Genomic DNA, 25,496 nt, shown 5'->3' with positions numbered 1-25,496 from the left:
ACCTTGGACTTGTGATCCTTCTCCTGACTTCCTCTCCCAAGGGATGGGATTACAGGAGTATACCACTTGACAGTTTTGCACTTGAATCAGCGCATGAGCAATGACCCAGCAGACAAATAGGAAAAGGCAGAAGGCAAAGTGTGAAAAGGCAATAGGAAGCACAGATTGAGCATGTGGTACTGAATTGGAGGAAAACAAAGCTAAAGCCATTTATTCACCTTTTTGAGATGTCAGACACCACTGGGATAAAGGGTCAGTAGCTGTCTTCCAGTGGTCACTGCTGAGCTGGGGTTGGAAATATTCCTCACTGTCTGGCATTGGTTTCTGCAGGGACAGGGCCAGCCTCTGCCTTTTATGGACAAAGAAGCTGAGGCTCAGAAGAGTAAAACTATGGAATCACACATGTTTAGAGCAACTTGAGACCGAGCTAGGACCTCTCAACCACATTCCCTCTATGTTCCCAAACCACAAACCCTAGAATAATATTCAAGACTTCCTAAGAACCCCATTGCTGCTCAGGCCAAAACTCAGCTTCTTTGTAAACCTAAGCCAGCCCCCTAAATCCTACAGAAGGCTCAAAAGAAAGATGTTCCTGGGTTCCTCCTGAGGCTGCTAGGCATCTCTGGGGTCTCAAGAAAATTTAACAGTGAAAAGGGACCAGCACTTAGTCTATCATATATCAGAGAATACAACAGGCATTTTACACACACCTCTTCTCTAAACCTTTAAAAGAGGCCTATAAACTGGGTGTGTCTTATCCATTCTACTAATGGGAAAACCAAGGCTCAGGGAGGTTCCCCAAGAACTCACTACACAACTCACTCAGGGTCACCCAGGTGCAGAACAGGGACTCAGCTCTACCCCTGGCACAGTGAGCTCCTGCATCTTTCATCATCAAGCCATGGGTAGCTCTCTTACAAGGACAAGGGGCTCTGCTGCCTTTCTTGTTTCCAGCCCATAGTTCAAAGAGCCTGGTGCTTCTAAGGCTGTTTGGGTTTCTAGAGCCAGATGGTAGGTTCTCTGCTCTTGAGCCCCAGGTTTGAGGTCCGGGGGCAAAGGTGTGGCTTGTGACTAGCAGTATTATAGCCATAATCCAGTGCAGAGACCATTAGCCCCACAGAACTTTCTATGGAGCAGCTGTAAGCTAAGTAGGACAAAGACCCTCTCCCCTAGAGACACAGATCAGTGGGCCTTGCATTGTTCCTGCCTCCCACCGTTGGTCCTATTCTTCCTTTCTCTCCCACCCCTTCCTCTCTGAAAGCCCTGACTCCCACCCTACAATTGGAAGGCAACTGGGGGAAGCATAGGAGCAGCAGATCCTCTCAGTGCCTCTGAACAAAGAGACTGAAATAATTCTTGCAGCTTGATGCGGGGGGGGGGGGGGGGGGGGAGCAGCCTGAAGCAGCACCTATCCTGGGCTACACAGTTCCCCAGGCAAGGGTGACTTCTGGCCTTCTGCCCAGTGAGCCCACGGTGTATGAACCGTGGGAGGGAGGAGAGCCTGAGAGAGCAGAAAAGCAAAAGCAGGGAGGGAGGAAGGAAAGGAGAGAGAGAAAAAGACAGGGGAGAGGGAGGGGAGAGAGAGAGAGGGAGGGGGGAAAGAGAGAAAGAGAGAGAGAGAGAGAGAGAGAGAGAGAGAGAGAGAGAGAGAGAGAGAGAGAGAGAGAGAGAGAGAGAGAGATCTCCTAGCAGCAATAAAGGGGCTAGAGCTCTGGTTTCATTTGTCATAGGTTTATTTGTTTTTCTGGGTTGGTTTTTTTTTTGTTTTTTGTTGTTTTTTTTAAAACTGGCTTGCTGACTGCCTCCAGGGAAAGTAGACAGGGGAGACTTCTGGGGTGCTAAGGGAAGTATGGCAGAGAGAAATTTGACATCCTGGGGGTATTTCCTCCCAAGGAGGCAAACCCTCTAGTCCCAGCTGGGACCGCTCCCACTGACAGCTGTTTGGGGGCAAAGCCCCTCCCCCATGGCAAGATCCCTGCTGTTCCTGCTCCTGTCACCTTGGCAACCGGCTTCTTTAGGCTCTGCAAATAGAAAAGGTCCCTTATGCCCTGAAAGGGGGTGGGATGGGGGAGGGGAGCCAAGGGAGAGTGCCCAAGAGGGTTGTGCTGTGGAAGAGAAGGCAAAAGGTCTGGCCTTGCACTTCTTGAGGACAGGAGGACTGGATCACGGAGGGCAGAAGAAGGGCAGGCAGCAAGGGTCCTAGGGCCTGGCCTCTAGGGAAGCTGAGTCCCAAGGGAGCTGGGTCACGGCTCCAACTAGGAGGCTTGGTTCTTGAAGTCCTCCTTCTAGACGATAAACTCCAGGCTTTGGGTGACACTCAGACCCACAGGTGAGGAGAAAGTTGCTGACTGGGAGGGGGATTCTGTGATAAGACAGAGTTGTCAGGGTCATGGAAAATCCTGGCCCCTTTTTCCCTATCAGTTGTGCCTGCAGATGCCAGGCCTTTGTTTGGTATCCTCAGCTTGCCTCAGGTCTCAGCTAAAGGGAGAATCTCTGTTGGGCAGGCCTGCCACATAGCTGCTTTGTTTTACCACAGAGGGTGTTGTATGTATGTGATAGTCTGGACAATGTGATGCTTGCTGGTTCTGAGAGTCTTGGGTCCCTTATTTCACTCCCAAAGCAGCCTCCAAACTGTGGGGTAGACATACTTTTACTTAAGAGAATCCACTAAACAGTAAAGCATACAGGTGTGGGTCTGTTATCTAGCTGGAAAGCAAAACCTTGTCAATGCTGATGCTAAAATCATGAAACAAGCCAGAAAGTCATTTCAACTAGCCACTATAGGACAAAATTTAAGTTACAAAGAATATCTTCTATTCAGGGGAAAAAAATAACAAGAACATATAAATTACCAGTGTACAAGGTTTACAGTTTGCTTAGCATCCTTCACTGCCTCTGTGTGTATGTGTGTGTGTATACAAGTATACATGTATATGTGTATATCTGTGTGTCTTTGTGAGTAAGAAAGAGAAAGCTGGCTATGACATACAAAGGTCCATCTTTCTGGAAGTTCTTGGCCTTAGGTTTCATTATACTTCTGGCTGCTGCCAGCCAATAGTAATAATTACCAGTTAATGACCAACCTAACTACTTTACCTACATATCTCATTCAATCCTAACAATGATTATTTCAGTCCATGAATAAAAAAGATAGAGTTCACAATGAATAACTAGCTGTTGTCCCCAAATAGTATTTTATTCTATCTCTTTAACTACTCATTTCAGCTCAATAAATGGTTTTTAGCACCTATTCTGTACCACTTAGTATTCTGTGCCACCCATGCTATTCACCATGGAGGTTATAAAGATGAATAACAAAACTGGGCTCCAGTAGCTCAGGTCTATAATCCTAACTACTTGAGAAGATAAGATTTGAGGATCATGTATTGAAACCAGCCTGGACAGACAAATCCAAGTGACTCTTATTTCCAATTAACCAGCAAAAAGCTGGAACTGGAGGCATGGCTCAAATGGTATAGTCAGTGGGAAGTGAAAGGTCAAGCAAGAGGGCAAGGCCCCGTGTTCAAGCCCCAGTATTGGCACAAAAATTAATTAATTTACAAAAATGTGAACAAGAGCTGAAATTCAACGAGGGGTAGAAATTGGAGTTATGATTTGAAAATTAGCCCATCTCAAGAGTGTCACAGGAGGATTATGTTAGCCTGTACTAGGAAGCATCTGAGCTCAGTGGCCATGTACTCCTGTGACCATCTGTATGTCTTGTAGGACCTGTTCCTATTGTCCTTTTCCTTACCCCAACTGCCACTGGCCATGGATCTCCTGTGTGCTGTGTACCTGTGTTCCACCCTAACAGAAAGCTTGCCTGTTCCCACCTCTCAGGCACCTACTACCTGTCTGCCTACCAATGGCCTCTCAGTAGGTGTCCATCCCTCTTCTCTACCCCTCCCTATAGATTTGCAGCTTCTAGAAGGTATTTCTACTTGAATATCATCCTGCCTGTGTACAAACCTTCCTCATTTGCAGAACTTATGAACAACATTTTAAAAAAATGAAAAACGATGTCCTTTCCTTTACCTTTCCCAGGTTCTGACCTCTGTCTGCAGCTACAAGTCCTCCTGGAGCCTGGTTCACAGGCTCAGAGGCTTTTACTGGAGAGGAAGTAGTGTGGTAGCAGGAAAAGCAGGACTTCAGTGTAAGACCTAGTTTGGGACCCCAGTTTCATCACTTGCTGTTTAATACCCAGGATCAAGTTACTTAATCTCAATAAACCTCAGTTTCGTCATCTGTAAGACAGTTTCCCATTTGCCATAGCCCATAAACATGAATGAGAGACCTGTAGAAGAGGTCAGTATAGAAATCTCACAACAGATGTTCAGTCTCTTTCCCTCTTCATCTTCTTCCCTCCTATCACCACCCATCTTCTCACAGGTTGGTCACCAGGTTCTGATGACCTGTACTCTACTGGTTTCTTGCTTTGCTCAAGGATGATTGACAGGCTGACAGTGTGTTTCCTCACTGGCCAAAAAGGGCCCAGTTGATGACTGCTGATGGGCTGACTTTCTGACTAAGTGAACCTTCAAGACCCCTCTTACACTCCCATGACATCTCCCAGATTGCTATGGCTTCCTCAGGCAGACCCATTGCTAGAGCAAGCATATGAGCTCTAGTCTCTTCTCCCACTTCACCTCTATGTGACTGACTTGATCTGTACCTTTTATCTCCAGCATTCTGCCATTCCACACCCTTTTCATTATTTCTTTGATATTACTGCCAAAGTTCTCAGTAATCCTCAACGAATACTTGTGGACTTCTTGTATCCATTTATGCTTGCTGATCTGTTATTCCCTCAGCCATTAGCATTTGGTAAATGTACCATGCCTGATCCATCAAATGAAGTCAATTTCCCCTCAACTTTATGCATTGTGGAAGTCATTTGGAAATGACTCAGTTCTTGGTTGTAAAAAGGGGATACAGCTCAACTGCCTCATAGGCTTATTGTTAAAATATAAACAAAAATTACAAGAATTATTTGAGACGTTCAAAGCATAAAAATAGTAGGCAGTATTTAAGAATAGCTACCGTTTGCTGAGGATCTGCCAGGTGGCGAGCTTTGAGCAAATACTAGTCTGTCTGTCTGTCTGTCTGTCTGTCTCTCTCTCTCTCTGTCTCTCTCTCTCTCTCTCTCTCTCTCTCTCTCCCTCTCTCCCCCTGTCTCTCCATCTCTCCCCCTCTCCATCTCTCTCTGTCTCTGTCTCTCTGTGTCTCTCACTGTCTCTCTATCTCTTTATTGGGGTTTGAACTTAAGGCCTCAAACTTGTTAGGCATGTGCTCTACCACTGAGTCACATCCTCCACCCGTTTTGTATCTGGTTATGCCTGAACTGATCTTAGCCTATTATAGGCTTCCCATATCCAGGATGGCAGGCACATGCCACTATAAGCCCAGCTGTTGGTCAAGAAAGGGTCTCATGAACTTTTCTGCCTGGGTTGGCTTCAAAATATGATTCTCCTTATCTCAACTTTTCCATGTAACTAGAATTACAGGTGTGAGCCACCTTCATGTATCTACCAGTTTCTTTTTTTAATGTCCAAAACTTCTTAGCCAGGAACCCTGCATATAGGGAATTTGGCTGCCAAGTAAGTCCAACGATGCTGAGGTTTATGTGGCTCACCATTGAGTGCCTCTGCAGTTGGTATGCCTGTTTTCCTAACTTGGCTCCCTCTTAAAAGAAAACTCCTCGTAGCTCTCCATCCCCTCTCAGATTATTGCTGTCCCTAAGCCTAGTGTGGGGGTTGCATGAAGTCTATCTAAAACAGTGTCTGTCTTTGTCCATGAGTGAGTGGTGTTCTGACCTTTGAAGTCAACTTCAACCTCAGTTGTTCCTGAAGTCCCATCACACAAGGTATTTGGGAAAATGAATAACACCTGGAACATGTTGCTACAACTTAATGCACCTTAAAAGTGTATCCTCTTCTGACTCCATGCTACAGACACACTGGACATGCTTTGCATGTCCTTGAGTGTAGCATAGGATTTATGCCTCTAAGCCTTCCCATATGCCATTACCTTAGTCACCTTCCTAAGTATGAGTCATGTTAAACCTCCTCTGGGAAACCCTCTCTGCCCTCCTTCCAAAGCAAAATCCTCTTTCCTCTCAATGTCCTGTTGCTTATCTCCTGTCACAACATTTACCAAATTGTGCTGAGAGCCTCTGTCTGCCATCTGTCTCTTTTTACTAGACTGTAATCTATTCTAGGGACTGTGTTTTGGCCAGTACCAAGTGGGTAGTATGTACTTAGTACATGCTTGCTAAGTGAATGAATGACTGGAAGTATATGTTCATTTAGCTTTCTAAATCCTGAAAAGTAGTAGTAGTTAGTAAAAGAGATATTCATCTCCCACATCCCTCTTACTCAGGTAACTCCAAACTTTAGTAAGTTAAACTGGATTCCTAGAAAAATAAGGATAAGCCAGGCACTGGTGGCTCATAATGCACAGAGACCTGAAGGATTGCAGTTCAAAGCCAGCCCAGAGGAAAAAAAATGAGACTACATCTCCAGTTAGCCAGCCAGAAACCAAGCTAGAGGTGTGGCTCAAGTATTAAAGTACCAACAAGCAAGCTAAGAAAGAATGTGATGCCTGGAGTTCAAGTCATGGTATCAAAAAAAACAGAGAAAGAAAACCAAAGCATAAGCAAATCTATATGAATGGGATATTTAGGCCTCTCACAAGCTCTGGTTCAGGCATTTCAGTATTTGTGCAGAGTAAGTTGTTTACTGCATATCCGAAGCCTTGAGATCAATAGAGATATTCATAAATCATTGCAGTGGATTGATTGGGAGGCAGTGCCAGTGATTCCTCATAGTCAACCCTCCTTCCTGGGAAGCCTTAATTCTCTCTAGCTTCTATCAACAAACTATTTTGGAAGCAGTGTTTTGGCTTTTCCAATTCTAGGGAGGCTATTCAAGATCTGAGCACCAGCCAGGAAATTGAACATTAGCTAGAGTCTCCTTTGAGTAAGATCCTGATCTGCAGAGACCCTTGCCTGACCCTCCTCTGTTCCAAAGCAGAAAGGGCTGATTGGGCCTTCCAAAGTTGTGGTTGAGTCTCACAAAAATAACCCCCCTAGTGTTTCTTAGAAACTGTAAACTTTCCAGTGTGAGGAGAGTGAAGCTACTAGTCCTTGGATAAAAATAAGGAAAGTCCAAATAGACTTCTATGTGTCAATACTTCAAAAATTGATGTACTCTGTCTTAGCTGTAGGAGGGAGAGGTGTGACCTCTTCTGGTACCATTGCTTCAGTGGGAAATGTCCTCCTTCACTGCCCCCAGTAAAGAATTACATCATTGGTGAGGGACAGTTTTCAAGATTATGGGGAGAGGGTAAAATTGGGATTTTTTTTGTGCAATTTTTGATGGGGTATGGGTGTATCATACTCAGTTTGTGTCCTAAAATAACTTGTAAAAAAAACCCTGGAGTATTATATGGGTATGAGTATATGTGTAAATACATTTGTGTATCTGGCAATTAAACCATTATCTTCTGAAAAGAAAAACTAATGAAAGCACATCTTGTCAATTAAATACTAATGACATGTCTATGACTCAAAATACATGGAATACATGGTCAATTTGAAAGATAGACATATGCATGTAAATGTATTTTTTATTTTATTTTATTATTTTTTTATTGTAAAGATACTATACAGAGGGTTACAGTTACATGAGTGAGGTAATGAGTACACTTCCTCTTGAACATTGTTACCCCCTCCATTGTTTTCCCCCTACCATCCCCTCCCTCCCTACCTTCCCCGAGGTTTTTTTTTTTGTTGTTTTTTGTTTTTTTGGGGATTGTGATTAAGTGATTACATAATTCCCAGAATTTCACTGTATTGTGGAATAATGATGCTCATTTAAAGTCACAAGTTCATTCTAACTTTCCTGGAGCAAATTGTCTATCACAGTCTGTAACATATAACGGTGTTCACATGTTATATACCATATATGTGATCAGCAGCGTTGGGATATTTAGTAGTGGTTCAACCAGATGAGTGGGAGTTCTTTGTTTCTTAAGTCCTGTTAGTTTTGTCATATCACCTAACATTTTGGATTTAGCATCCACTTATCAGGGAGACCATGTACCGTTTGTCTCTTCGTTCTTGGCTTACCTCGCTCAACATGATTCCTTCTAGCTCCATCCATTTCCCTGCAAATGCCATTATTTTGTCATTTCTAATGGCTGCATAATATTCCATTGTGTATAGATACCACAATTTTTGGATCCATTCATCTGTGGTGGGGCATCTGGGTTGTTTCCATATCCTAGCTATTGTGAACAGTGCTGCAATAAAACATGGAGGTGCACGTGTCCTTGTATATTGGTTCCTGTTGTTCAGGGTAGATGACTAGAAGTGGTATGACTGGGTCGTAAGGGAGGTCAATCTTTAGCTATCTACGGACCCTCCAGACTGCTTTCCAAAGTGGTTGTATAAGTGTACATTCCCACCAGCAGTGTAATAGGGTTCCTCTTTCTCCACATCCCCTCCAGCATTTGTCGTTGGCTGATTTGTGGATGTGGGACACTCTGACTGGGGTAAGGTGGTATCTCAGGGTTGTCTTTATTTGCATTTCCTTCACCACCAGGGATGATGAACATTTCCTCATGTGTTTCTTTGCCATTTTTATTTCTTCATTTGAGAAGTTCCTCTTTAGTTCCCTTGCCCATTTAGTAATTGGTTTGTTAGGTTTGGGAGGGATTAGTTTCTTGAGTTCCCTGTATATACAGGATGTTAACCCCTTGTCTGATATATTGCTGGTAAATATTTTTTCCCAGTTAGTTGGTTGTCTTTCTAGCTTAGTTGCGATAGATTTAGCTGTGCAGAAGCTTTTTATTTTAAGGTAGTCCCATTTGTTGAGTCTCTCTCCAACTTGTTGTGACCCTGGGACTCTATTCAGGAAGTTCCTTCCTGTGCCTATTAGTTCAAGTGTCTCTCCTACTCTGTCCTGCAGTAGTTTCAGAGATTCAGGTTTAATGTTAAGGTCTTTAATCCATTTTGAGTTGATGTTGGTGCATGGTGATAGGCTGGGGTCCACTTTTAGTTTTCTGCATGTGGCCGCCCAGTTTTCCCAGCACCAGCGGTTGAAGAGGCTGTGTTTCTTCCATTATATGTCTTTGGCTCCTTTGTCGAATATCAGCTGGCTGTAGGCCTGTGGATTTATTTCTGGATCTTCTATTCTGTTCCATTGGTCTTTGGGTCTGTTTTTGTGCCAGTACCATGCTGTCTTTGTTATTATAGCTCTGTAGTAGAGTTTGAAGTTCGGCATGGATAGCCCTCCCATATTGTCTTTATTCCCTAGAATTGTTTTGGCTATATTTTATTTTTTGACCATGGGACTTGAACTCTGGGACTGGGTACTGTCCCTGAGCTCTTCAGTTCAAGGCAAGTACTCTACCACTTGAGCCACAGCACCACTTCAGATTTTCCTGGTGGTTAATTAGAGATAAGAGTCTCACGGACTTTCCTGACCAAGCTGGCTTTGAACCACGATCCTCAGATCTCAACCTCCTGAGTAGCTAGGATTACAGGCATGCATCACTGGCACTGGCTACATAAATGTATTTCTGTTTCACCAGAGGCCTGTGGCTCACACCTATAATCTTAGCTACCCAGAAGGCTGAGATAGGATTGTTCAAGCCAGTATAGAAGACAAACCTGAGACTCTTATCGTGAACTAACCAGCAAAAAGACAGAACTAGAACTAGCTCAAGTGGTAGAACACCAACTATGAACAAAAAAAAGCAGTTTTATAAACAGAGAACACGAAGTCCTGAGTTCAAACTCAGTACAACATACATACATATATATATATATATACATATAAATGTTTTTATTTCATTTAAAACATTTCTAATTGTAAGGTGTGCCATCATTTTTTCTTGCCAGTACCAGTGTTGAAGTTCTGTGCCTCATGCTCTTGCTCAGCTTTCTTGCTCACAGTTGGTGCTTTGCCACTTGAGTTACTTTTTACTGATTAACTGGAGAGGCTATCTTGTGGACTTTTCTGTTTGGGCTGGCTTTGAACCATGACCTTCAAGGTCTCATCCTCCTGCATATCCATTGGTGCCCAGCCCAACTATATCATTACTTTATTAAGTCAAAGAAAAGGCACTGCTCATCAGGCTGGCATCATCTATAACATGCAACTCAATTCCAAAGATGCTAAAGCAGGGTTATAGATAGTAGTCACTGTTTTAAGAATCGATTAATAAATGAAATGTTTCTAATGGAGCAATGCTATAACACAAATGAAACAGATGAGACAACAAGAACTCTAGGGAAACACCCAAAGCTAAGGATTAAGCTTGGCCCTGAGGAACGTGTTCTGGCCCAGTGACCCTTAAACTTAGGGTCGCTGAAGCAGAAGAAAACATTGAGCCAAGTGGAAGCAATGAAACCAAAACCCAAAAGACACAAAGTGACATTCAGTTTTATGAGGCAATGAGTAGACTGATCCACTAGGGTGATGGAAGCTTAGAACAGGAAGGATGGAGCATAGAACCAGAGTGATCTGAGAATTACACCCATCACCCATGGACATCCTATAAATAAGAGTTCCACCATGCTGTCATTCAACAATGCTTATTTGAGCATAACTCTAAGGTACTCTGAAGGATGCAAATGAATCACATAAAATGTGCCTACTAAAAGAGATGCATCATTTACTAAAACAACTAAGAGATAAGTGACATCCTCATCCCCATTTTAAAGATGATAACAATGGGGTATAAAGAGATTAAGTAACTTACTTAGTTTCACACAACTGGTAAGCAGCAGAGTTAGGATTCAAATCCAAGCATTTCACTCTGGAGCTCTCACTGACTGCTAGGTACACTGCTTTTCTGAGGGCCATGGAAAGCAGAGATACCTTAGTGACAGAAAGGAAGAGTCCTGGTAGCTTGAGTCAAGGGTGACTTGATCTGTGGCGTTCTAATAGACGTCTGTGAAAAAGCAGAAACTCTGTATAAAGGACAGTAAAGACTATGTGGTTAAAGAAATCATAAAAACTAGAAGACTAATTTATAGTTAAGGAAATTTTGAATTTCTGTTAGAGGCTTTGGACAACTGGATCTGTGCACTAAGAAGAGCATTCCACAGTATTCATAGAATAGATTATAGCAGGAGGAACTGGGTCAGGAAGACCAGTTAGAAAGTTGTTGTAACACTCAAAAGTGAAACAAATGGATGCTTTTTTTTCTTTTGGTAGTACTAGAGTTTGAACTCAGGGGCTGGCACTTGAACAAAAGGATTTTTTTTTTTTTGTCAGTCATGGGGCTTGAACTCTGGGCTTGGACGCCCTCCCTGAGCTCTTCAGCTCAAGGTGAGTGCTCTACCACTTGAGCCACAGCGCCACTTCCAGTTTTTGAATGGTTTATTGGAGATAAGAGTCTCACAGACTTTCCTGCCCAGGCTGGTTTTGAACTGATATTCTCAGATCTCAGCCTCCTGAGTAGTTAGGATTATAGACATGAGCCACCGGCACCCGGCTACAAAAGGATTTTTGATCCAGGATAATGCTGGAGTTAAACCATGGTTTTTACTTTTTATTAACCTAAAAAAGTTGGTGGCCACTCCTCCCAAACACAAGAACTTATTTAAACCCTTATTTTCAGCTTGGATGTATAGTGGTTTCATTTGTCCCTAGTTTTTCATGAGCAGCACAGGTTGGGGGAGAGAAAGAGATAGAAGGAGAAGTACAGGAATAGAGGGCCAGGAGGTCAATAGTTTCCTTTTTAGATCTTTCTGGTGTATTTGCATTGCCTCACTGTAGTAAATCAGTGAGAAAATTAGCTTATCAGGAAAAAAGGATTCGTTTGGGCTCAAAACGCTGGACCAAAAGGTTGGCCTTGTTGCTCTAGAGAAACAGCACATCATGGTAGAAGCACTTGGCAGAACAAGAAGAAAATGGCTTACCTCATGTTCAGAAACAAAAGGACCTGAAGTCATCCCACTAGGTCCTACCTCCTAAAAGTTTCACCATCTCCCCAAAACTCCACCCTGGAGGAGAAGCCTTCAACACATTAACTTTTGGAGGACACTCAAGATCCAAACTATTAGCATTTGGTAAAAGAAATATGTGTTACCACTAACTGTAATTTATTTTGAGACAGGATCTCAAATGCAGCCCAGGCTATCCTCAAATTCACCATTCTCTTGCTTTAGCCTCCTAAATGCTGGAATTACAAGTGTCTGTTATAACGTCCTTGCCCTAACTGTATTCTTTATGCACTATAGATTTACAACATTTTTTCCTCTGTAGGCTTCTTTAAATCCTACTTTAAATCCTAGAGTTTAGAGCTATTTTTCTAGTATAGAAAAATATCATACAGCTGTATAGCTAAGACACATCATACAGCCCAGACCTCTTAATTCCGCTGAAAACACTCTGAAGCTCTGAGAAGGAAGAATACCTTGTCTTGAGCCACATGGTCAGCAGGTAGTAGGGCATGGCCATTGATCCTCTTAACTTCCTAGATGACCTTCAGCTCTCAGCACAGATGGACAGTCCTTGGACACTGCATTTCCAGTAACGATGCCTCTCATTTACATATTGTCTTGGCAGCTGGAGCCTCACAGGTCCTGTATTATGTCTATAACATCTCTCAGATGCCTTATCAACAGGTGTCTTAAATTGTCTAATTTTAAGTTTGCCTGATGAACAAATCTTTATTGACTGCTCTGAGCTATCTGATGTGAAATTAGGAGATAGAGCTTAGAATGGCATCTGGGTCCATTTATAGTCACCAATACCTGCTGGCCACTCCCAAGGAAACTCTACCATTACCTTAAACCCAACCTATTCCCTTTAAGACCCTATCAAAGACCAAGTTTCCCAGCTTTATCATTCAGTGCCATCCAAACTAAAACCCGACAGGCCTTCTTTATTCTGATTACAGCAGTTAGCTCAAAGGACCAATTTGCTTTTCCATTCTAGTGTTTTTGTTTTTTTTTCCCCTGTTCTTTCCATTGCTGTTTAGATCCTGACTGGAATCTTGTGTTGGACTGTGATGAGACAGTTGGAAACTTGCAGTGAATAGATGTAAACTTTAAGAAAGAATGTACCTCTCCTAACTTACTTTAAAATCTTTGTACCTGTGGCATCACAGGCACCTTTAAAATAACAACAATAAAGTAAATAAAATAATTTATCACTATTAAGCTAAATTGGGTGAAAATTAACAGAACTGAAAATGGGTTAATTTATGGCATGGAAATCATATCTCTATAACAATGTTAAAAATGAATAAAATTGATAATGGTGTAGTAAATACAGCAACCCCAAGACCATAACCATTCCAAATTCATCTGCGGCTTTCCAAAGTCCTTTGATGCATCATCATTGCAGTGAGACAGTTCAATAGTGTGGCATACAAATAACTTTCCAAATTGTGAGACATTAATGACCCAACAAAAATAACTCATTTTAGGTTGCTGCAAAAAAAAAAAAAAAAGAAAAAGAAAAAAGGAAAAAAAGTTAGCTTGAGACCCAGAATTGCTTTTATCCTTCTTTGGTAGTAAAAAAAAAATCCATCGCTTCCAGCTTAGGGCCTCTGTGGTTTTTTTTTTTTTTTTTTTAATGCCACTGCCTTTTGCCATGGCTCTCCAGCTGTGGTAGACTCTTTAGAGGGTGGTATCAGAACAGGACAGGTTTCATTGAACTTTCCTCAGCCTGAGCTGACCTGTACATCACTAGACATGTATGTAGTAAGGACTACATACAAGTCATGAATAGATGCTTAAGGGATTCCTAAAAATATATATATAAAAAGCCTTACCTCAAAGGTCAACCTGGTTAGAATGGAAGAAAAGGTAGCAATACACGGGATCAAAGAAATTCCAGATCAGAATTGGACATTAGGTTAAGCCCTAAGTAAAGATATATGAAATCTGACCACAAGAGATTCCTGATCTGGAAGGTAAGATACGTAGGAAACAGCATACCCTGCCACAAGAAACATTTTGACAGAGGTAAGCCAAGATCCCTTGTGAACCTAAACCAAGACTGAAATAATTTATAGTAAAAGCTAGAAATGATAGAGCATGACTGTGTGCCCCAGCTACGACATTGTCATTTTTCTCATTTTATTCTCACGTGGCTTTTTTTTCTTTTTAATTTCATCCTTACACCAACTTTCTGAGTAGAAGTTATCATTATTTCCAGTTTTTAGATTTTAGAAAGCTGAGAGAAGTGAAATAAATGATCTCAGGTCCCATTTTTTTTTGCAAGTAGTAGTCCAGCAATGATCTGCCTCTTGCTGGCATTGAGGACTACTGTGTCCATTGATTCTTCCTGTAAGAGGCCTCACCTGAGCAGAGCCAAAAGTATGTATCAGGACTGTTCATGCAAAGCTGGGAAAGGGCAGTTGGGGGAAGTGCAGATTTTTGCAGGCATGGAGAACAGCCAGTAAATGAAATGAGAGAAAGAGAACATGGCATTCTTAGAATCCAGTGTTTCTCAGGACAACTGGAATGGTCAAACCTTCCTAGAGTAGGTGAATTTTGGGCTTTGAGGGGACAGACTGAAAAGCCCAACATCTGGCATAGGAGGAGAGAAGGAGAAAGGGTGCTGAGCCTGGCACTCACCTTGCCAGGCCCCAGGTGAAGTCTGGAAGACAAAAACGGAGACCTGAGTTTGGGAAGTGGTTTATATTTGGGTGTGGGAGGGACATGGCAGATGAGGTGCCTGTGCCTTCTAACCTGGGTTTTCCCCCTGCAGCTTATGCCCAACTGCAGCCACACCAGCTCCTCCCACAGCCGTCAGCAAAGCACCTGCAGCCCCACTTCGTGATCCAGCCACAGGCACAGCAGCCACAGCAGCAGCTGCTGCAGCCTCAACCATCTCGACCTGTGCCCCAAGCCCAGCCCCAGCTTGCCTCAGTTCCCCCAAGCCTGGCCCCACAGCCCAGCTCAGAAGCCCATGCCATGCCACTAGGCCCATCTACACCTACCCTGCCACTCCAGTGTCCCACTACCCATCTGCACAAGCCTGGCAGCAGTCAGCAATGCCACCTTTCCACACCAGATGCTGGATCTCAGAATGGACATCCTGAGGGCATGTCCCATACCTCTCAATGCAGGCTCCATCACACCTCAGCTGTCATTTTACAACTACAGCCTGCTTCACCAGTGGTGAGTAAGCTAACCCCATGGACAGGGAGCAATGGGAGGCACAACTCAGGCAGTCATGCATCCACAATCTAGGTGTGTTTCTTTCTCAGTGGGATAAGCATTGAAGTCATCACCAGGTATCTCAAGGGAGACAGGATAGGGCTCTGCCTAACTTAGTGACCAGTAAATCATAAAGTTCTTGCTTTCTTTCCATATCCCACAGAAACTATGGTAGTGCCCTTGAATGCAGAAGCGATGTATAACAAGCCCAATCTCTCGGTTCTGTCCCTTGCAGCCCCACCAGTCTGGCCCTGATGACTGGAAAGAAGCGGAAACAGGGGAGAAGAGTATACCTGAGGCTCGGTCAGGCCCGTCCCCACACCAGCAAGCCATTGTTACTACCATATCTGGTGGCATTCCTGTACCCAAGAGCCCCAGCATTCAGCGGTCCCCAGCTCACGGTATGAAGCTATGCAGCATAGCAGGGCCATTGGGGGGAGGGGAGGAGTTGGCTTCCTTGCCATACCCTGACACAGTTCACTCAGTAGGGTAAATACACCAAGATATTAAGGAAGCGCGGGATAGCAGAAAGCAGGAAGGAAGGAAGGAAGGAAGGAAGGAAGGAAGGAAGGAAGGAAGGAAGGAAGGAAGGAAGGAAGGAAGGAAGGAAGGAAGGAAGGAAGGAAGAAAGGGAGGGAGGGAGGGAGGGAAGGAGGGAAGGAAGGAAGGAAAGAAGGAAAGAAGGAAGGAAGGAAGGAAGGAAATAAGCTAAAGAAAGGGGACATGGAAGAGAGAATAGTAAAGGGGTAGAGAAAGCAGAACTGAAATTTCTTGAGCCGCTCTCTGAGGTCTACATGGCATTGCAATAGAATATATATGCAAATGTGTGTGCCAAGTGGAGAGCAGACCCAATACCCAGTTGTGGTGCTTTTGACTTCACTATGAGGGGGAGTTCTTGAAATTGGGAATATGGAAAGTAAAGTTCCATATCTCAGAGGCCTCGGAGGAGCCAGAAGGGGACTCAGAATTAGCTCAGCTCACAGAAAGCATCTCTGAGGGAACTGTGAGCTCCCATCTGTCTATCTGTGAGATAAAGTGAACTTCTCTATGGCTTAGGTTTCTCCAGACTGCTGGACCACTCCACCCTGGTGGGAGAGTCACAGCAGTACCTCCGCTCTCTACAGTGATCCATTTGCTTCCCTTCCCATCCATGCCACTCTGCACAGCAATCTTGGCCCAAATCTCAGTGACATTCTGTGCCACAGGCCACCAACAGTTCAGGAAGGCAGTTTTTCAGTCATGATAGAAATGTGTGCTGCCACTGGGGATGGGTGAGGGAAGAGAAAGAAATTTGGAAATTGAAGGAGAAATGAGTCAAGGTAGAGCTAAAATGTTATGTGGTCCTTTAAGGGAAGGGGAATGAATTCAGGTAAAGAAGGCTAGACAAATGTAAAGATAGGAAGGAGGTCATTCATTTGTCTTTGTATTATTACAATGATAAAAGGGGCTGGGGTGTGGGAAACTGCTTGTCTGGCATGTATGAGGCCCTGGGTTCAATCCCCAGCACTGCAAGAGAGAGGACAAAGAAAAGCAGATCAGTCCATTGTGAAATTGGCCATCAGAAAGTTGCTCTACTAATTAAGGAAACCTGTTATTATTCTACAATTTGGCCACCACTGGTCATGATTCTGTCTTGTGAACTGTAACAGAGTCTGTTCCATACATATTCTGTAGACAGTTGTCATGTCTCTAGCATCTCTTTCCCATGAACAGGAGGGGGAGGGGAGACAGTGACAGAGACAGAGACAGAGACAGACTGGCGGCCACCTTCTAGGCTAAAGATCTGAAACTTTCTTCATTTTTTTTTCAGTGTGGCACACAAAGAGCTACATTCCCATCATTTTGACCAGGCTTGTCTATATACATTCTACCTTTTCATTAATTCTCCTAAGGTGTGATCCTTCAAATTAATCACATTAATTCAAAATATAAAAAGCCATTGCTGTTTATAAGCCTGCTAATATGCAGGACTGTTTCCTAGATCCACAGAGACTGGTTGGAAGGAACTGAAAATTTGTTGAACACTATTATGTGTGGAGTACTATTCTATATCCTTACTCATAATCCCTTGATAGATAAGTATTACCCTGTCATTCATAGAGGGAACAAAAAGTCTGGAGAGGGTCCAGGTCACACAGCTCTGAAAGAGACCCCTCATGTAGCCACTTCTGCTCCTATACCTCAACACACCTCCTCCCTCAACACATCTCTCTCTGTACCTATGACCCTACATAATTCTTCTATCCCATGGGAATGGTGCTGTGGGTTCCCAGAGCACTATGTCAACTTAATTCGAAATGATTGGGTTTAGTTTTGGTGTGGAGATTTCTTTTTACATGGACTGCTACCTTGTTACATCTCCTCATTCTCAAACTTGTACAATTTATATTCTGATGAAAATATACTTACTTATATGTGCTAAATATTATCTTACGAATTTAGCCTCTGGTTTCAGCCTAAAAAGAACTGGTTAATAGCTAACATTCATCAAACTTTGTCAGGTTTTACATGTATTTCCTCATTTAATCCTGACAATAACCATCTGGATTAGGAATTTTTGGATACTCATTTTAAAGATGAGAAAACTAAGGCACAGAGACAATAAGGAGTGAGACAGGAATTTTTTATGTCTGTTATCATATATGTTACTCATTATACTAACTCCTCTACTCAATTTGGCACCCCCACCACCACATACCTTATATAGTATGTTTTCCTCAACATTATTTCTTTAAGTACTATTTTCCAACCTCACCCAAGTGAACTGTCATTCACCTTCCATTTCCCATCTTGTCCAGAAAGCTATCAAAAATCTTTCTGCAGTCTAAGCAAGGTGGTAAACATATAGCAAACACCCTGCTCTTGAGGTCCTATCTCTGAGAGGTGTCTTTGCAGTGGAAATAATTGCTAGCCACTGGAGACTTAACTGGCCATGTGTTCTGTATATGTTTTGAATGCCAATCTATGCAAAGCACTCTGGGATGGGAGCTAATTTAGAGAGAAATAAGGTCTGTTCCTACCTTCAAGGAGATTAAAGTCTTCTGGGAAAGCATGCAGGAAACTAAAGAAAAGCTACAATGTGATGAATGTTATAGATGGAACTTAAATAAGTGCTTTTCAAGTTAGGAAAAGGAAATGTCACTGTCAAGTGGAGATTATCGTAACAGATTTCTAGTAGGAAGCGGCACAAAGCCCCAGGGCTACATCTATCATCTTGCAAGATAATAATGATTTTAGTGATCAAGAGAGTCCTGTTTTGGGATAGGTGAAAATTCCATGAGATTCAAGTTTTGGTGCAAAGAGTAAAGTTCATTCATGGACACATTGCTTTCATACTCTAGCAGCTGGGGCAAATATCATGTGGCTTGTAAAATCTAAGATGGTTTCTCTGATCTCCTACAGAAAAAGTTGACTAACTGCTTGAGTCTGACAGTCAAGGCTAGGCAGGACATGGGCATGCAAAGCTGGGGACCCAGCATTCCAGGCAGGGCAGTGGGTAGCTGCAAGTGCAGGCAGGTTGGGAAGTGGAGAGAACGCCAATATTCTATTCCTGTTTATAAAACATCATAAGTGTAAGAAATGTAGAGGCAGAGAGGAAAGGAAATGTGAATATTAACGAAAAGAGGATTTGAAAACTTGGAAAATACCAAAGAGGGAGGGGGCAGTTAGTTAAACGTTTGGGAAATAGTTAATAAAGGTAAGGCTTAGAAACACAAAAGATTGAAGCTGGTCCTTGGAAACAGTGAGAGGAAGCCCGAGAATGAATGCTAAGAAGAGCAAGAAATGGGGAGATGCTGGAAAAAGAGGTAATGGGGAGATGCTGAGAGGTCAGGAATAGGAATTCTCAGTGGTCTGCAAAGTGGCTCCTGGAGGAGAGACTTGTGCCACATAACATGGCATCTTTTGTACGCCACACCTCCCAGCGCATTTACTGAAAGAAGGTGTTCTGTTAGAACAACTCAGGTTAAATCTGTGTGTTGGGCGGGGCGGGGCGGGGGGGGGGGAGACGACGAACATTTATTGGGCTCCCACTGAGCGCCAGGCACTGCAGGCAATTTGTAGGTCAGTTAACCCTCACATTAAAGCTAACGGGTAGGGATTACGCTCTTTATGGAGGTGGGACGGGTCCCTTCGGTCATTACTTCACCTCTCTGATCCTCTGTTCCCAGTGGGGAGGATAATGACCACTGAGAGGGCTACTGTGAGCCATACCAAGCAAGAGGGTGCCCTGACACTTACTGACCCTCAATTACTGGAGGTCATCATTACGAGGCTAGCTTCGGAGCCCCCAGCTAGCGCGGCCGGAGTCACCGAACCCCCCCGGTGGAAAAGGTGCGGGCGAGGCCAGCCGCGCTCCGGCCGGCGATTGCCTGGAGAGCCGGAGCCCCGCACCCCCGCGGGGCGGGGCTCCGGCGCACAAAGGAAGCGCGCGGCCCGCGTCCGTCGCCCGCTCCGCCCAGCCGCCGGCCCGGCCCCGCCCTCGCCCCGCCCCGGCGGAGGCGGCCCGGGAGCCGTCCCGGACGCGCCGCATTGTCTCCGCGGCGCTGCAGCCCTCGAGCGCCTGCCGCGCACGCAGCCCGGCCTCCGCCCGCGCCCCCGCCCGGCCTCGCGCCCCCGCCCGGGCCAGCGTCCCCATCGCCCTTTGTCGAGGCCAGCCAGGCCGCTGCGATCGGATGCGCCGCGGCAGCCCCGGGCCCCGGCTCGGAGGCTCCCGGCCGAGAGGAGGCGGCCCGCCCGGGCCCCCGCGCGAGGCGGCGCCGGGCCGAGGGGCTGCGTAGGCCCCGCCCGGCCAGGCCCAGCCGGGCCCTGGACAGGTCAGTGCCGGGGCGGGGGAGGGGTTCTCGCCGGAGGGCTGGGGCCGCGCAGGAAACCGGGCGCCGCCCTCGAGGCCGCGCGCGGCGGCCTAGTCGGCTACCAGGCGGTGCCAGCCGCGGCGCTCGCCCTCAGGGCGCCGGGGAGGTGCCCGGGAGCCGCCGCCATCTCCTGGGAGCCGCCGCGCCTCCGTGCGCCCTCTTCCCCGCACGCCCCCGCCCCGCGCGTCGCCGCACGGTCGCCCGCGAGCGCGGCCTCCGGGCCGGCGGCGTCTGCCGCACTTTACGCGGAGCAGACATTCCCGGTGTCCTCGCTGGAGAGTTTTGTTCTTGATCTAGTTCAGCCTCCAGAGGTTTTTATTGGCTGGAAAGAGACAAGTCGTTCTGGGCTCGTCCCCTTCCGTTTTTAGAAGAGCGTTTTCCCTCTCTCCCTCCTTGCCAAATGTGGGTATGCTGCATTGTTATTTAAGTCGGACTCCACACCTAGCGAGACCATTGCCTTAGGCCTGAATTCGAACCGGTGGTGAAGCGACTGGTCTGAATTCCCAAACCCTTGTCTCCCACCCACGTTGTCGGATGCTAGTCGTTGCCGCTGAGACCCTCCATCCACCCTACCCCCACCTTTGCTGCCTGCATAGATTTCTGACCAACTTTCTTTCCCAACCTACAAAGTTTACCTTCTTGTGCCATCTTTTCCTCCTTTACTAATCAGTGACAGCTTTCTCCCTCTGATTTTTCCCAGCCTTGATCCTTAATCCCCTCTATTAGCATATTGTGCCCAGCAGATTCCTTGTGAAATGAATTACCAACCTAAATCCACCATATGTCCCAAAGTTTCCTAGGACAACCTCAACTTAAGTGATTCCAGCCCACTGTCTTTAACAGCCCAAGTGTCTCAGTTTGGAGTTTAAAAAAATACTGACACTTTCACTGGACCAGACTCCGCTGTCCTGGCCTTTTCCAGCCCTTTGAACCTGGAGCATACTGAGTAATCCAATTATCATTCACCTGGGATTTTCCTTCCCCTCCTGAGTCAACCCAAATGTTGGAATTGCCAGGATTTCTAGGTCAGCGTGAAAAGACAGGCCAAGGAAGCAAGGAAATTCCTACTATTTTCTGTATTTCTGCACACCCTGTCCCTCCCTCTTCTCCCCTCTCTCCTTTGCACCCGACAGTAGATCTGTGCGCGGCTGTGCCTGTTGATTAGGATTTAGGTTTGGGTTACAGTAGATGTTGAACTTCACATTATTTTGATTCTAGAATTTTATTATTTTTGTTGGTCATGGGGCTTGAACTTAGGGCCTGGATGCTGTCTCAGAGCTCTTTTTTGCTCAAGGCTAGTTTTCTACTACTTTGAGCCACGGTGCCACTTCTAGTTTTCTGGTGGTTAATTGGAGATCCTGTGGGGGCTGGTTTTGAATTGTAATCCTCAGATCTCAGCCTCCTGAGTAGCTAGGATTACCAGTGTGAGCCAACAGCAATTGGCTTAGAATCGTTGTCTTGAATGCCCAGCAAAGCAACATTTTCACGAGAGAGAGAGAGAGAGAGAGAGAGAGAGAGAGAGAGAGAGAGAGAGTGAGAGAGTGAGAGAGTGAGAGTGTGTGTAGTGGGGCTTGAACTCTGGACTATCTGAGGGCGCTATCCCTCAGCTCTTCAGCTCAAGGCGAGTGCTCTACTGCTTGAGCCACAGCACCACTTCTGGTTTTCTAGTGGTTTATTGGAGATATGAGTCTCATGGACTTTCCTGTCCCGGCTGGCTTTGAACTGGGATCCTCAGATTTCAGCCTCCTGAGTAACTAGGATTACAGGTGTGAGCCACCAGCGCCCAGCTAAGATTTTAATTTTTCATTTCAGTTTCATTCAGCACACCTTCATTATCTACTGTTTTAGGTAAAGTACCTACCCTAGACCCAGTGAGAATTTCATAGGTGTGTGTGTGTGCGCGTGCGTTCGCTCTTCGAACTGGGATCCTCAGATAGAACTGGGATCCTCAGATCTCAGCCTCCTGAGTAGGCTTACAGACAGGCATGAGCTACTGGCACCTGGCCATAAAAGTAATTTTAACACATACCCCCAATATCTGGATTGTTTGGGAATATACAACTTGAATCAGCTGATAAACTGGTTTTGCACTATTAATATATGCACCTAAATTTCAGCTCCTGCAAGATAGCACAAGGGCATCTTGTTCCACAGAGGGGTCTGGTAGATGGGGAGTGGTGGTCTTTAGGCATCTGCCTTTCTAGGGACTATCATTATGAAATCTGCTTCTGCCCCTGCCCAGTCAGGATCTGTTTCCAGGTTTGTCTGTACTTCCTGGGAAGAAAACTTAAGCCCTCTTTCTTCTGTGGCAATAAGAGTTCTTTGGTCATTGCCTCTGCATTCTCTGTACTCTTCTTTGGGGACAGCAGAAGTTACTCTTCTCCAGCCTGTCTTTGACTTTCTAGTCTATGCTGTCTGACCCTGAGGTTTCTTTCCTGCTTGCCAGACCTTCCCCCAGGTCTGACCCTGTGCCTGTTAACTTGCCCTGGCTTAGCCCCAGAATCCACTCTTTTTCAGACCACATCCTTTTTCCTGTCTTACTCATTTCCTGTCTCAGATGCTTCAGATCCTTTAGTCCTGATCTTTCAGAGGGAGGAGAGTAAATTAAATAAAGAGGAGTCAATGGAAAGACCATCTTATAAGACTTTTCTTGTTTCTAAGCCTTGCATACTCTTCCATAGGTTATCTTTTTAAGGAAACATACACACAAAGGAAAAATAATGACTGTCTCTGAATTAGAAATGTCTGTGTGCTTAAGAGTTTCTCTCACCTCTGGATTTTTCTGTTATGAATGTACAAAGAGGTCTCTGTCCTCCCTTGGGCCTCCTGCTTAGATATTCAGTACCCATTTGTCCATTAAAGCTCACCAGTTATCATGGATTAGTAAGCTAAAATGAAATGAATCTTTAAAATTAGGGAATAGGATTGGTGGTTCCTGTTCTGGTCCTAGTGTTTTAGAAAGAAATCACCAAGGGCTTTTTCCCTCTTCAAGTGAGTGCAAATTATGTTAACGTTCTCCTACTGTCCGGTATTTCAACTCCAGACATTTGGTCATACTCATGAAAAAACAAAATCTGAAGATAAACCTACTAGAGGTGAGAACAGGAATAAGTGATTTTCCTAAGTTATGATTCCTGCTTTCATTTCCTTGGCTTTGTGCCATTTTGCAGTTGAAAGATGAAAATAATTGTTTTTCCATGGTGGGAAGCTCTTGTGTACAGTGTTTGAGCCTGTCACTCCCATCTCTCCTTTGGGCCCCTGATGCCATGGAAAAGCAAAGTGAGGAATGCTGCCATACTTAGTCAACTCCCATGAGGCCATATATCAGTGGCTCTCAGGGACCTAGACTCAAAGCTGAACTACCTTTGAGGTAGAAGTCTGAACATGTTTAGATTTTTGTTTGAAATATTTGTGTGACATGGTTTAAACTATACCATGAGTCGACATTTTTCCTCTTTAGTAATGAAAGTAGGGTATAACTGACACACTCAAGAAATGGGCTGTTTTATAGTTGAAAAAGAGCAAGAATGGAGGAGTTTAGCTGGAAACATGGCAATTTCAATAATAAACTCTTTAACTATGGGATTCATTGTAACACCATCTAGGCCAGCGTAGTAGTTAATTATTCTTCCCCTTTCCAAGTTATTTATAGATAGTAGAAAAAGACGTGCTTCTCTATCGTTTCAATTTCCAAATAGAATTTAGTTCAGATTGCCCCCCCCAAAAGAACATTCTTTCTACATCTGTTAAAGAAATGATTGCCGTAATCACAGATTGCCAGTGTTCTGAGATGAATCCAGATGTTGAGGAGAGTCCCAGTTTGGTTTTTTACTTTCTTTTAAGTCAAGCAAATGTTTGTTTCCAGGATGATTTCTTAGCTGTGAAATTTATTTTCATTTCTATTAAGAAGAGTTGACTATTAGATGCCATGCCATCACCAAGTTCTCTGCAGTAAATTAAGGGACCCAGGCTGATGCCTTGTATTTGGAACTGTTGGCAAGAAAATCAAAGTTCATGACTACTGAGAGTTATTTTTAAAACTCCTGCTGCATGGCTATTATATTTTAAATACTGTGTAATTATTTCTCGTTACTGATATCTTTAGTGTATTTGAAGACATCCATATGTGGCCCAAAATCACACAGTTATATTAAGGCACTGGAAACAACCAAAACAAGTGACACTTTCAATTAAAATAAAATGGGGTGGGGAAGCATTATGGCTCAAGTATTGGAATGCTTACCTAATCTACACCCCTATACCCCCAAAAAGAAAAGAAAAATGCTAAAATGTTGGGTTATAGCTTAATGACAGACCAATTGCCTAGCATATACCACAGCTATGGGCAAAACAATCACTTCAAAAAAACCTAATTAAGTCAATCTACTTTTCCAGGCCTTCAGTAATCTATGTTAATCTGTTCTGTCAGTTGACTGGTGGCAAATGGGGTGACTGAAAGCTTAGACAATGATCTCAAGAAGAAAGGGGTAACAAAATAGAAGGATTGATTTACAAGGTGAGTATTATATGGATCATATGTAATCAGGACAGCTGAGACTTGGTGCCTTTCTTCCATCTCAAACCCCCTCCCCCCATATGCACACACACCATTTGCCTAATAAATATTGGTGATCCTATAGTTGGTAATAAAAAACAAATAGGTCATCTTGTTGGGGAACATGGATGCCTTTCCTTGGTATCAGCCTGCAAATAATTAGGACATTTATAAATATTTCTGGATTTCTTTTTGTAAACGCAGAAATTCATCTTCCATGAATTTAGCCTTGTAAATGGTTTCATTTTGCAAGCTAAATTGCCAGCTGATTCTTTCCTTGATACTAAGTAGTCTCCTTTTATATTTGTCTCTGTTACTCCTTATCTCGTTTGGTGACATCAAAAGCTTTGCATAGAAAGGTAATCTGGTGATTATCTGCTCCTTTGGGTCAGTACCTGTGGCTGAGGTCCAGAAGCATTTCTGTTATGTTGCAGTCTTTGTTAAAGTCCTGAATCCTGATCTCAAGAATGCAAGGACAGGACACGCTGAGTAGACCAACACCTTAGGAAATGTAGGCAATGCCTCCATTTGGGCTCTGGCTATGAAAAGGCCAGCCTCAATAAGAATGATGTAAGGGCTGCTTCCACTGTGTTGTACTCCATGATCTTATGTAATCATTTCACTACATCCAATAAGACACATACTACATAGGTAAAAGAGATTAGGACCAGAGTAACTTTACTACCATGGCAAGCTAGGATTTAAGCCTTGGGTTTTTCTGATCCCAGAGCCTTAACACTGCTTCAAGTATTCAGGACCAACATTGCACATAGATAAATTAATACTAACGGTAACCTTGCCAGACACATAGATCTTAGGGATAAAGAAACTGAAACTGAGCAAGTACTGAGTGATTGAAGCCCACAGGTCATGGATGGAGCCAGAACATGACCCATATCTG

General features: G+C 44.3%; 1 protein-coding gene across 6 annotated transcripts in view; it reads left to right on the top strand.

Moving 5' to 3' along the window:
* Phc2 (polyhomeotic homolog 2) overlaps positions 1-25,496 on the top strand; it is a 98,669-nt gene that overhangs the window by 55,567 nt on the left and 17,606 nt on the right. For 4 of the 6 annotated variants that reach the window (XM_070008800.1, XM_070008799.1, XM_070008803.1 and 1 more), the window contains 2 exons: positions 14,736-15,148; positions 15,423-15,588. The exons of 1 other annotated variant lie outside the window; for it this stretch is intronic. In XM_070008800.1, coding sequence (XP_069864901.1) covers positions 14,736-15,148; positions 15,423-15,588 — 579 coding nt within the window. Of the gene's footprint in view, positions 1-14,735; positions 15,149-15,422; positions 15,589-19,699; positions 20,002-25,496 lie in introns of those variants that run through there. One more of the 6 variants, XM_070008805.1, reaches the window with a different exon arrangement.

The sequence above is a fragment of the Dipodomys merriami genome, unplaced genomic scaffold (assembly GCF_024711535.1).
Source record: "Dipodomys merriami isolate MVZ:Mamm:240054 unplaced genomic scaffold, mDipMer1.0.p SCAF_71, whole genome shotgun sequence".
NCBI lineage: Eukaryota > Metazoa > Chordata > Mammalia > Rodentia > Heteromyidae > Dipodomys > Dipodomys merriami.
The sequence above is the reverse complement of the archived record's forward strand: the minus strand, read 5'-3'. Positions and strand labels throughout refer to the sequence as shown.